The sequence below is a fragment of the Mesoplodon mirus genome (assembly GCF_964341445.2).
Source record: "Mesoplodon mirus genome assembly, chromosome: 12".
In the NCBI taxonomy this organism is placed as follows: domain Eukaryota; kingdom Metazoa; phylum Chordata; class Mammalia; order Artiodactyla; family Ziphiidae; genus Mesoplodon; species Mesoplodon mirus.
The window spans coordinates 69,292,355-69,306,530 of NC_138988.1; the positions used below are offsets into that span (position 1 = coordinate 69,292,355).

Sequence of the window (14,176 nt, forward strand, 5' to 3'; positions counted from 1 at the left end):
AGAAGAAAATGCCTTTCAATGTCCCAAAATGGATATATTACACACAGTGAAGTCAGTGCTGGAAACATCCTCAAATATCTCCACATCTGAACAGCTCTGGCTCCCTAGTTGAACAAATCAATCTAATTTTAAACCCTCACTGTGGGAATTCCCTGGCGATCCAGTGGTTAAGACTCGGCGCTTCCACTGCCAAGGGCCCGGGTTCAAACCCTGGTCGGGGAACTAAGATCCCGAAAGCCACGTGGCGTGGCCAAAAAGAAAAAAACAAACCCTCACTCTGGAACTTAAGGACTCATTAAACCCATGGCACATGTCAAGCAGTCAGCTCAGAAAACCTAAGGAAATGATTACAACAATGTTTAAAACAATAGCAAAAGCTCAGGTATAGAAAAAAAATGCCTGGCAGCATTAATAGGATAATAGCATAATTAGGGAAATAGCATTAATAGCATAATCAGGGAAGTAGGGTTTCTGCAGTTCTCCTTCCTCTTTTCTATTTTCCTTTTTTTTTTTAGAGAGAGAACAGATAATTTATGATGAAAAGAAAATAAACGGTCTGCAAACCCAAACAAAACTTCTTGGAAATTTCCTGCACATCCTCCCCCTCTTCCCCCAAGATATGTATGTTTTCTTCTCCCTGCACCATTCTTTATGTTCTCGAGTCCCACATCCCCTCCTCACTGAACAGAGAGCTCTTTTAGAGGTGGTCCTGCACCTTTCCCTGTCTCAAGGGGCCAAGAGGGATTCTGAACAATGAGGGATCAATTTAATCTTTCACCTGTGCCTTTGAATATGTACTCACATTTCCCCTAGGTACTGGTTTTTAATACTATGCTGCTCCTTTTATACAATGATAATGAAACTAATACATCAGTAGGTCATCCACTTTGGGCATTTTCCATGAATGGAGATGATCTTGCATGGGCTCATTCAAACCCTCCCCAACCAACAGACTGCTCTTGTGACCAAGCAGGATGCATATGCAAGACCAGATGGGACAAAGTTGCAAATGCTTTCACTCTATACCACCACTTACATAACTTATTTCTATAAATTCTGTCACCTAGGGCCATCTTTTTAGAGCTGTACCAATCTGGCGGGAAGAAATAAAGGGTGGAGATATGCTGTGAGTTTGCTCCTGGAGAGGCAGTGTAGTGCAAAAAGCAAGACCTTCAAGATCAGGAAGACCTAGGCCCCGCTTCTGGTACCACTGCTCAATGGTTATGTGATGCTGGAACATTACATATCCCCTCGGAGTCTTAATCTCATCGTGTATAAAATGAGTTACTGTCATGATTATAGGAGAGAAGCACTCAGTAAGTAATAAATATTGATTTCTTTCTACCTTTCAACTCTCCCTCTAGATCAATACTTAAACCATCAACATCATCTCTGGAAACGCAGAGAACAACCAGATCCCTAGCACAGTGAGGAGGGGAAGAAAAAGAAGACAGAACACTTAAGATGTGGGGCTGGCATGCATGACCCATGCACTCCATACTTCAGTTATATCAAGAATCATGAGCTCATGGTGTTAGAAGCTTTGAAGTTCTGTGGTATTTCTGTATTTGACAAGTCGCTGTGGTTTTTTTACCTCACCAAATGCTCCTCTGCCTATTACTTTTAAGGACTCAAAATCTTCCAATCCAAGTCTTGTTCTCTTCAAACGAAGAAACTCTGTTTCCTTCCGAGCATGTGCTGATCTCCTGAGTCGTTTCTAATGTTTAAATAAAGAGAGAGAGGTGGGAAGGGGAGGAGTTGGAACTCTGAAACTCTGCAACAAAGCTGTATTTGTGGTTTAACCCACCTGCAAAGCAGGGCCACACCAGACTAAGCATCATCTGTTCACACATGAAAGCACCACAGAATGACCCTTACAAGATCACTCCTCCCTTCCCAGGCCTTCAGATACAATAACCAAGCCATACTAAACAGACGGTGCCTCCTGTGAGGGCTCTGACTAACCTACGTCAACAATCAACTTTTCTAAAGCTTCTAATGAAGGAAGGATAAACAACGAACATTTTCCTTTAACCCTTATATAAAAGTGTGGTTTTTTTTTGGGCCTCCCTGGTGGCGCAGTGGTTGAGAGTCCGCCTGCCGATGCAGGGGATACGGGTTCGTGCCCCGGTCTGGGAGGATCCCATATGCCGCGGAGCGGCTGGGCCCGTGAGCCATGGCCGCTGGGCCTGCGCATCCGGAGCCTGTGCTCCGCAACGGGGGAGGCCACAGCAGTGAGAGGCCCGCATACCGCAAAAAAAAAAAAAAAAAAAAAAAAAAAAAGTGTGGTTTTTAAATTTCCCTCTGGATTTTCTTTACACACTGTGGTTCATTTTATGCATTAACTTTCTACTGTTCCTACAAGTCTTGGGTATTTTTCACCATTTTCCTGGGTTCTATGATTCATTCCTCTTTTTGAAAGCATTTCCACTGCCATTTCAGTTCCTTACATGGTTTCAAGTTAACTATATTTTCTGCCACATCTGTGGGCATTGGAGGGAAGGGCTGATTTGAGAGAGATTTTGCCTTGACAAAGATTTTAGAAATTTGCCCCACTTCTATGGAGCCTTTTCAGTGAATTAAAAATGCTATAATTTGCTTTTTTAAATTTTATTTCATCTCTTCCTTTTCTTGGAGTTCTAAAGCTAATTAATTACAACAGAGCCTAGAGAAGTCATCCTCTCCTGGTACTTAATAATTAACTTCTCCTTCTGCATGAGTACGTAAATCCAGAAGCACATCAGCGCTCATAATTTCCTGTTATTGAGTCAAAACCATTCCCCTGTACACCAAGGCTAACAACTTGCTGGATAAGATATGATCTGCCATGCTGGGTTTCAAGGAAAATTTTTTCAATATTAATTACCTCTTCATCTTTTAGGCCTTCTTCTTCCATCACTTTTTCTAACTTCTTTTGTCTAAAAATAAATAAAGACATATGAAATAACATTTGAATGATAACTTTCCGTTATCTATATGCAAACAATATTTTTACTGATAAAAACAGGTAAATCTCAAAATGCTTCATTAAAACAACAAATTACAGTTATTAAGACAAATGAAAAGATTCTCACCCTTTGTCAGTTCTACATTTTGACAAAAATTGTATGTTAATGCAACAAAGAATCTTATTTCAAAATGAAAAGTTCTCTTTTTTTTTTGGTAACATTTCCTCCTTAACAAACCACAAACAGCTGGTGTTTGATAACTTCTTCTATCAGGGCGTTTCTCTCCTTGTCCCTGACTGAAATCTACTTCCTTTACTTTCACATCTTCCTCCTCCTCCCTGCCACAAGCAAAGAGTAATAACAACAAAGGTAAACACAGAATTTGGAGATTCAAGGGGGGGAAATGTTCAAAAAAGGTGACTGGCACTACTGTTAAATCTTAAGACTCAAAGCCGCATGGCATGGCCAAAACAAAAAAACAAAAAACTTAAGACTCTAAATCCTTGGAGTGCTAAACTTTAGGAACTGCATCCAAGAATGTTTTTGCTCTATATTCTCATACTGATTTGATAAAACTAAAAGAAACAAGTAAAACTTCCTTACAACCAATTCCACACAACTTTTATTTATTCGGCATAACAAATGAAAGCACATGGGCTGGAATCTCCTCTATCACTTATCAGCATTCCAGACAACAGGCAAGTTGAGCAGAGCAGGGAAGAAGTACAAGGTACACAAAGCAACAGCCTGTGGTCTAGCGCAGCTGAGGCACACACAACTTGGAATGCCACACTAAGAAGGCTGGCTCTTTCTTAGTCTGTAGACCTCAGAGCTATCAGAGGCTTGTGCACTAAGGAGTGGTGTGATGAGGTTTCTATTTCAGAATGGCAGCCCGAAGTAATGAGCTGATGGACTGGCAGGGAAAGCAACTGACAAAGACGGAGGCAAACTGGAAGCTATCGTGAGTCAGATGGACAGTAAATACCTGGAACTAGGGCTGGAAACCTAGAATGAAGTGGACAGAGCTACTGCAAAGATAACCAACTGGCAGAAGGAGTCAAGGGAACAGTCTTAGAGTTTCTTGTGTGGGAGGATAATGATGCCACTAACCAAGACAGGAAACACAGAGAGAGGAACATGGGAAGATAATGAGTTTTATTTTAGTCCATGAGTATTTATTGCTATAATAGTATTTAGTTAAAATGAACATTTTTATTTAATTATATTTAATTACTGTTAGAAATCATATTACAGTACAAATCCACAGGCTGAGATGATAAACAAGAATTTGTGTCCAAACTCCCAGGAAGTGAAAAGATCTACTCTGACCGTGACGGGAAGAAGAAAGCATTTGCATGGCTCCCAGTCTGCCCACTTTTCTTCTCCTAGTTCCCAGAATATTTTGGGATATGCATCTATGTGTGCATATGTATTGGAGGGAGAAGTCTGTACTATTTGCAATTTCAGGAGTGAAACTTAATTCCATCTCCATGGTTAAATAGTTGAAGTAGGGAAGAATAAGAAGGGTCAATGCATGGCAAGAACTATAAGAACTCAACCATGGTCAGCTCCTTTTGTGCCTTGAGTATCAAACACCGTCATACTTTCTGACTATATATTCTCTGAATGACCACACCAGACTGTGGCAGCAGTCCAATGTGCTATCTCACAACGTGTGTCACGGGGACAGCCCAAGTTTTAAAACTAAACTGGACAGTATTCTACAGCTCTGCTGCAAGCGTAATTGAACTGGTCTCAGTAGATAACCTGCCTGAGAGTAAAGTTAACAGAATCAACACCTTGAACACAATCAGATTCTTTTCTTCTTTTTTTTTTTGGCCGTGCCACGCGACTTACGAGATGTGAGATCTTAGTCCCCTGACCAGAGATTGAACCCAGGGCCTCAGGCAGTGAGAGCTCGGAGTCCTAACCACTGGACTGCCAGGGAATCCCCCTCAGATTCTTTCATTAGAGAAAGCATCCAGAAAAAGCCTCTATCATGCAAAATTATCCATGGTAATGATTTATTGGGACCAAGCAACAAAGATCTTGAAGAGGACGCAAAAATGGCAAACACAGTGACGTCTTACAAAAGGCTTACAAGTGACATCCTCTGTAAGACAATACCAAGGAATTACTAACTTTGTTAGACTCACTTTGGCATTGTGATGACAAGAAAATGGCCATATTTTTGGAGATGCATACTGAAGTACGTAGGATTGAAATGACAGATGTCTGAAATTTGCTTTAAAACACAATAGCAAGAAAGAATAAAATGGAATAAATGAAACAAATTTAGCAAAGTCTTGATAATTACTGAATCTGAGGGATGACTATATGGGGGCTCATTGTATTAGTCTTTCTACGCGTATGTTTAAAAATGCCCACAATGATTGAGAAAGGCAGGCCCCTCCACCACATGTCCCTCTGGTCGCAGGGCCCGGCTAGCTAACGCTCCAGCCTTTGATGAGGCCTCTTCAGCTCAACTCCAGTGTTCCAAACCAGAACCCTGGGAGGAAGAGGCACTTTCACACACAGAGGCCACACCCAACCCCACCCAGCAAGGCTTCCGTGACCTCCATTTATTATCGTGTAAGACCATTTCCCACATGAGATGGTATGTTCTTTTGAAGGCAGGGACCACATCTGAATCCTCCTTCTCCACTAAGAATAATGCTTTGTACACAGCAACTTTTTAAGTTGTATATTGCTCAATTAAAAAAAAAAAAAGAAAGAAAAAAGGTCGGAACATACACATTCATGACTACTTCTTTTAATTAGCCCCCTTTACTACACCTAATTTAGACTCGCCTCCAAGCACAGCTTGATTCAGAGGCAGCAGGGATGGCAGGAAAAGGCTAGTCCACTCTACAAGCAAGTTGAGTAGACAGTATTTCTAATTTCTGCTGATGACACACTTAAAATAACCAGGAAAAATGGTACAGAAATACACAGTGGGCATCCCCATGATCAAAACTGAATTCTCAAGAAATACCCTAAAAATGAGTATTACACAAAATTTTAAAAATCTCAACAAATTACTTTGGTTTGACTGATATCTAGTCAGTGAATATCATTAGATAAGTCTAGACTTAACCATTTCTGGGGCCCAAATAAAACTGACAACTTGCTCACTAGTAATAATCACACATTGCAACTCAGTATCAGATCAGACTAAAAGCAAACAGTTAGGAAAACCTGGGTAAGAATATGGAAGAGAAGTAGCAGAAAATGCTGGTTCTCAGAGGGTAAAATGCAGGATAGTTCTTATTTGATTTAGGGAGAGAGCATACAATTATTGCCTATTAAATTAGGCTTTTATGGCTTTAATTAATCCACCAAAATATTATTCATAAAGAACAGAAACAATATAGAATATTTTGTAAAAAGAAATGCCAGCTGCCTCAGTTTTGATTTCAAACTGCTCAAATTATCCAAACCATTCATTTTCTATGAACAACTAGGCAATTATCAACACCTATCTCTCTTATGTGTACCTAGGATCACATAAGAGAACAGGAGAATTGCTGTTCCTGGAGAAGCTTACCACAGAGGCCACTATCGAAGGCAAAACACAGATTAAAAAAAGAATATGAACTTGCACTACTGAAGGGATTCAGTTTATCATCTATAAGTAGCTTTAACAAGCATCCTGCAACACTGTACAATGGGCACTAGACTCAAGGAATTTAACTGTGTTGAAACCAATATGTAGAACTTACTGTAGTGTTTCTATGAAATAGCCCAACGTTCTCATATTCTACCTTTATACAGAAAATAATTTGCAAATGATTTTTTTCTTCTGCCTTTAGGCTTTGGTCTCATTTCCCCTGCAGTAAATCCTTTGCTCAAATATAACCCAGTGCTCTACTATAAATGGAACAGCACAGAAGTTGTATATAAGTGGGAGAAACACTAGAGATTTTAAAGGCAACAAGACAAGGCATATACGAACAAAATAAAATTTTGTATTACAACATGATCTCTTTTATTAGCCCTCAAATTTACTAGCCCAATATCTATTATTTTAAACTGCTCATCATATATTAGCCATATACCCATAATAAAATGTTTCTTTACCATCAACTGTCTCATACCATTAAAACTCTGCTTATTTATCAAGGTTCTGTGACTTTTCCCCCATAACATCAAAACACTTGAGACTCCATTTCTGACAGTTCTAATTTTAGTTTACTTACTACTGTGGTAGCACCTGCCAATCACTGTTTTTCTTTTTTTAATTTTTGATTTTTGATACAATTTTGGAAGCTTACAATCCATTTACAGTTATCACAAAATATTGGCTATATCCCCCATGTTGTACACTATATCCTTGTAGCCTATCTTACACCCAAGAGTTCATACCTCCCACTCCCCTGCCCTTACTGGTAACCCCTAGTTTGTTCTCTGTATCTGTGAGTCTGCTTTTTTGTTGTTGTTGTTGTAATTTTATTTATTTTTGGCTGCATTGGGTCTTCGTTGCTGCACGTGGGCTTTCTCTAGTTGTAGCGAGTGGGGGCTACTCTTCGTTGTGGTGCGCGGGCTTCCCATTGCGGTGGCTTCTCCTTGTTGCGGAGCACAGGCTCTAGGCACATGGGCTTCAGTAGTTGTGGCACGTGGCCTCAGTAGTTGTGGTGCACAGGCTTAGTTGCTCTGTGGCATGTGGGATTTTCTCAGACCAGGGATCAAACCCGGGTCCCCTGCATTGGCAGGTGAATTCTTAACCACTGTGCCAGGGAAGTCCTCTTTTTTTGTTATATTCACTGGTTTGTGGTATTTTTTAGATTCCACATATAAATGATATCATACAGTATTTTTCTTTCTCTGACTTATTTCATTTAGCATAATGCCTTCCAAGTCCATCCATGTTGCTGCAAATGGCAAAATTTCATACTTGTTTATGCCTGAGTAGTATTCCATTCTGTGTGTATGTATATATGTAAATAAACCACATCTTCTTCATCCATTCATCTGTTGATGGACACTTAGGTTGCTTCCATATCTTGACAATTGTAAATAATGTTGCCATGAACACTGGGGTGCATTTATCTTCTCAAATTAGTGACTTTGGGTTTTTTTTCAGATAGATACCCAGGAGTAGAATTGCTGGGTCATATGGTAGTTCTATTTTTAGCTTTTTGAGAAACCTCCATACTGTTTTCCACAGTGGCTGCATCAATTTACATTCCCACAGACAGCGTATGAGGGTTCCCTCTGCTCAACATCTTCACCAACATTTGTTATTTGTATTCTTTTTGATGATAGCCATTCTGACAGGTGTGACGTGATATCTCATTGTGGTTTTGGTGTTTTTTTTTTTCAACATCTTTATTGGAGTATAATTGCTTTACAACGGTGTGTTAGTTTCTGCTTTATAACAAAGTGAATCAGTTATACATATACATATGTCCCCATATCTCTTCCCTCTTGCGTCTCCCTCCCTCCCACCCTCCCTATCCCACCCCTCTAGGTGGTCACAAAGCACCGAGCTGATCTCCCTGTGCTATGCAGCTGCTTCCCACTAGCTATCTATTTTACGTTCGATAGTGTATGTATGTCCATGTCACTCTCTCACTTTGTCACAGCTTACCCTTAGCCCTCCCCATATCCTCAAGTCCATTCTCTAGTAGGTCTGTGACTTTATTCCCGTCTTACCCCTAGGTTCTTCATGACCTTTTTTTTCTTTTCTTTTTTCTTAGATTCCATATATATGTGTTAGCATACGGTATTTCAGAAAGAGAAAAACAAATACCGTATGCTAACACATATATATGGAATCTCATTGTGGTTTTGATTTGCATTTCTCTGATGATTAGCTATGTTGAGCATCTTTTCATGTGCCTGCTGGCCATCTGCATTTCCTCTTTCAGGTGTCTGTTCAGTTCTTCTGCCCTTTTTTTTTTTTTTTTTTTTGCGGTACGCAGGCCTCTCACTGCTGTGGCCTCTCCCACTGCGGAGCACAGGCTCCGGACGCACAGGCTCAGCAGCCATGGGTCACGGGCCCAGCTGCTCCGCGGCATGTGGGATCCTCCTGGACCGGGGCACAAACCCGTGTCCCCTGCATCGGCAGGCGGACCCCCAACCACTGCGCCACACGGGAAGCCCACTGCCCATTTTTTAATTGTGTTGTTTGGTTTTTTGGGGTTTTTTTTGCGGTACGCGGGCTTCTCACTGTTGTGGCCTCTCCCGTTGTGGAGCACAGGCTCCGGACACGCAGGCCCAGCAGCCATGGCTCACGGGCCCAGCTACTCCGCAGCATGTGGGATCTTCCCGGACCGGGGCACGAACCCATGTCCCCTGCATCGGCAGGTGGACTCTCAACCACTGCGCCACCAGGGAAGCCCCTGTTGTTTGATTTTTTGATGTTAAATTATATGAGTTGTTTATATACTGTTTTTCTTTTTTAATTTTTTAATTTTCTAGGGGTGATAAAACCTGAAATAAAATAGTCTTATCAAATTGTATCAACAAACTCAAGACCAAGTATCAACTCATGTCCAAAAAAGAGGGCACTAGAGAAATGCAAAAAATACAATGAGATACCACCCCACAACGGTCAGAATGGCCATCATCAAAAAATCTACAAACAATAAATGCTGGAGAGGTTGTGGAGAAAAGAGAACCCTTCTACACCACTGGTGGGAATGTAAATTGGTACAACCATTATGGAGAATGGTATGGAGGTTCCTTAAAAAACTAAATATAGAGCTACCATATGATCCAGCAATCCCACTCCTAGGCATACATCCGGAGAAAACCATAATTCGAAAAGATACATGCACCCCAATGTCCACTGCAGCACTATTTACAATACCCAAGACATGGAAGCAACCTAAATGTCCATCGATAGAGGAATGGATAAAGAAGATGTGGTATATAAATATACAATGGAATATAACTCAGCCATAAAAAAATAATAATGCCATTTGCAGCAATAAGGATGGACCTGGAGATTATCATGCTAAGTGAAGTCAGTCAGAGAAAGACAAACATCATATGGTATCACTTACATGCGGCATCTAATTTAAAAAATGATACAAATGAACTTATTTACAAAAACAGAAATGGACTCACAGATCTTGAAATCAAACTTATGGTTACCAAAGGGGATACGTGGGGGGAAGTGAAAAATCAGGAGATTGGGATTAACATATACAAACTACTATATATAAAATAGATAACCTACTGTATAGCACAGGGAACTCTACTCAATATTCTGTAATAACTTATATGGGAAAAGAATCAGAAAAAGAATGGATATACATATGTATAACTAATTCACTCTGCTGTACACCTGAAACTAACATAACATTGTAAATCAACTATACTCCAATAAAAATTTTTAAAAATAAAAAACAAAACAGCAACAAAAAAAGAGGGCGCTAAAAAGATTAACAAGGAAATACTAATTCTGAAAAGTTCAAAGTATCTACTGTTTTTTTTAATGAAAAATAATGGTGATTTGGTAACAAAAATTACAAAAACATTCTAATCCTGTTAAATATCTAACATTCTCTTTTTACTATCTTTTGATTAATTTGGTCTTCAAGAAAAGAAAAACCATGAAAACTTTTGGAAGGTCTTTGCATCTTGAGAATCCAAAACAAAAAAAGCACTGATTTCAACCAATTTTGGGGGTGCAATCTTAGTGTAAATCAAAATATAACACTTACTAACAAAGTAGATAAAACCATGTATCATCTTGTTCCTGGAGAATGTGATACATATCAATGATGCACCACAGGGCAGAGCCAGTAGGATTAAAAACCAACTGACTGGGCTTCCCTGGTGGCACAGTGGTTAGAATCCGCCTGCCAATGCAGGGGACGCAGGTTCAAGCCCTAGTACAGGAAGATCCCACATGCCACAGAGCAACGAAGCCCATGCGCCACAACTACTGAGCCTACGCTCTAGAGCCCGTGAGCCACAACTACTGAGCCTGCGAGCCACAACTACTGAAGCCCACGCACCTAGAGCCCGTGCTCTGCAACAAGAGAAGCCACTGCAATAAGAAGCCCGTGCACCACAACGAAGAGTAGCCCCCGCTCACCACAACTAGAGAAAGCCCACGTGCAGCAACAAAGACCCAACGCAGCCAAAAATTAATTAATTATTTTTAAAAAAAACCAAACCAACTGACTATTATCAAATAAGACAAGTAACTTAATAAGTTACTTAATAAGACAAGTAACTTAATCAGAACTCATAAGCAATTGCTTTGTAACTACAATTCCAGAAGCTCTGATTTCAAGAGAGTGGCTGTATTTGAAAATAATCATCTCCAACAGGTTTCACATGCCTAGAGATAGAGTGCAAATTTATTTTGCACTAACAAAGAGCACTGTACAGGCTCTTGTTTGTCCCAGTGAACAACAGCTAGCCACCACCAGGTATAAAGTATCTTGCTATTCCACATATAGAGCTGCATATTTAAGGTCAAGTCATATATCCCATTTAAATTATGATCTACACCCTCCTGCAGAAAGCTGTTGCAAAAAATCCTTATCCAAACGTTAGCACACTGAATCCAGCAACACAGCAAGAGAATAATGCATTATGACCAAGAGGGTTTACCCCGGGAACGGAAGGTTAGTTTAACATTCAAAAATCAGTTCATGTAATTCACCACAGTGAGAGAATAAAGGAGAAAAAACAGTATGATCATTTCAAAGATGCAGAAAAAGCATTTGACAAAATTCAATATCCACTCATGATAAAAACTCTCAGTCTCATGGGAATATAAAGAAACTTCCCTAACCTATGAAGAGCATCTTTGAAAAAGCTACATTATCACAACTAACAGTGAAATAGTGCTTTCCCCCTTAAATCAGGAACAAAAGATGTCTACTCCCACCACTTACATTCAACATTGTACCTGAAATCCTAGCCAATGTAAAAAGGCAAGAAAAAGAAAGAAAAGTTGTACACATTGGAAAGGAAGGCATAAAACTCTCTATTTGGCTATGACATGATTGTTCACATAGAAAATCCTAAGGAGTCTACAAAAAAGCTACTAGAATAAGTAAATTAGCAAGTCACAGGGTATAAGGTCAATATACAAAATTCAGTTATAGTTCTATATGCTAGCAGCAAACAAGTGGAACATGAAATTTTAAATATCCACTTACAATAGCATCAAAAAACTCCAAAAATACTAGGAATAAACAAACAAAAGACATGAAAGACCTCCACCCTAAAACTACAAAATACTGCTGAGAAAAATTAAAGACCTAACAAAATGGAGAGATAAGCCTCAGAAGATTCAATATTAAGATGTCAACTCTCCCTCAAACTGATCTACAGATTCAATACAATTACAACCATCAGGCTTTTCTGTAGAAACTGACAAGCTGATTCTAAAATTTATATGGAAATTCAAAGAACCTAGAATATCCAAAGCAATCTCGGAAAAAAACAAGAACAACAAAGTTGAGGACTTACAGTTTCTGACTTCAAAACTTACCACAAAGCTACCGTGATAAGACAATCTGATACTGGCATAGGGACAGACAAATAAATCAATGAAACAGAATAAAGAGCCCAGACACAGGTACACAATTACACAGTTCTTGATTTTCAAAAGTGCCAAAGCAATCTAATGGGGAAAAGAAAATCTTTGCAACAAATAGTGCTTAAATAACTGGATATCCATAAGGAAAATCAATAAATAAATCTCAAACCCCACCTCATACCATACACACTTATTAACTCAAGATGGATCATATAAATGTAAAAACTAAATCTATAAAACTTCCAGAAGAAAACATAAAAGAATATCTTCATGACTTAGGCGTAGGCAAAGGTTTCTTAGAGGTCACAGAATGCAATAACTACAAAAGAAAAAAATGCCAAATTAGATGAACAGGAAAGCCACGGACTGGGAAAACTTTGCAAAACACACCTACGACAAAGGACCAGTATCTAAGATATATAAGAAACTCCTAAAACTCAATGGTCAAAAACTTTGAAAACTCCTAAAACTCAATGGTCAAAAACTTTGAATAACACTTCACAAAGGAAAATACACAAATGGCCAAAAAAGCACATAAAGAAAAATGTTCATCATCTTTAATTGTCAGAGAAAATGCAAATTAAAACAACGAGGGACTCCCCTGGTGGCGCAGTGGTTAAGAATCCGCCTGCCAATGCAGGGGACCCAGGTCCCACATGCTGCGGAGCAACTAAGCCCGTGCACCCACCACAGCTGCTGAGCCTGCGCTCTGGAGCCCGCACGCCTCAACAAGAGAAGCCACCTCACTGAGAGGCCCGTGCACTGCAACGAAGAGTGGCCCCCACTCACCGCAACTGGAGAAAGCCAGTGCCCAGCAATGAAGACCCAACACAACCAAAAATAAATAAATTTATTAAAAAAAAAAGAGGAAGAGTTTAAAAATAAAATAAAACAACAATGAAATGCCACTAAGCATCCACAAGAAAAGCTAAAGTTAAAAGACTGACAACATAAATGTTAAAAAATATATATAAAGCAACTAGAACTCCCATACACTGTTGGTAATATTTTAGAAAAAGGTCTAGCAGTTTCTTATAAAACTAAACATATACTTATGTATGTTTACAAGCCAGCCATTCCACTCCTAAATATTTACCTAAGAACTGAAAACAAACGTTCACAAAAAGATCTGTACACAAATGTTCAGAGAAACTTATTCAAAACAGCCCAAAACTTTAAAATGCCCAGATTTTTATCAACAAAAGAATATATAAACAAACTATGGTAGTCATAAAAGAGAATGGTACTCAGCAATATAAAGGAACAAACTATGCACACAAAAGCAACATGGATGAACCTTGAAAACATTAGGCTGAGTGCAAGATGCCTTATTCAAAAGAATCCATTATACATGTCCCATTTGTATGGAATAGACAATATTAATCTATGGTAGAAACAAAATCACAACCGTGGCCTGGGGTTGAAGGAGAATCTCCAGGGACGGACTTTCTGGGATGATGGTAATATTCTACATCTTGATAGGGGTTTAAGTTATACAGGTGTATGTATTTGTCAAAACTCCGAAACGTACCCTTAAGGTGGTGCATTTCATTGTACGCAGATTTTCCACTCTCTTAAAATATATATAGAAAACTCCATTTGTTATACAAGCAGAAATATTCAGAAGTAAAACATATAGACATCTGCAGCATACTTTGAAGTACAAGCAAAAAGTTAAGATGAATTAATGAATGGATAAAGGAATGGATAGATCGAT

General features: G+C 39.3%; 1 protein-coding gene across 2 annotated transcripts in view; it reads right to left on the reverse strand.

Annotated features, from left to right (window-relative positions):
• STK38 (serine/threonine kinase 38) overlaps window positions 1-14,176 on the reverse strand; it is a 41,407-nt gene that overhangs the window by 21,560 nt on the left and 5,671 nt on the right. For both annotated transcript variants that reach the window (XM_082639879.1, XM_082639878.1), the window contains exons 3-4: window positions 2,867-2,918; window positions 1,595-1,717 (exon numbers count right to left, since the gene is read on the reverse strand). In XM_082639879.1, coding sequence (XP_082496005.1) covers window positions 1,595-1,717; window positions 2,867-2,918 — 175 coding nt within the window. The remainder of the gene's footprint in view (window positions 1-1,594; window positions 1,718-2,866; window positions 2,919-14,176) is intronic.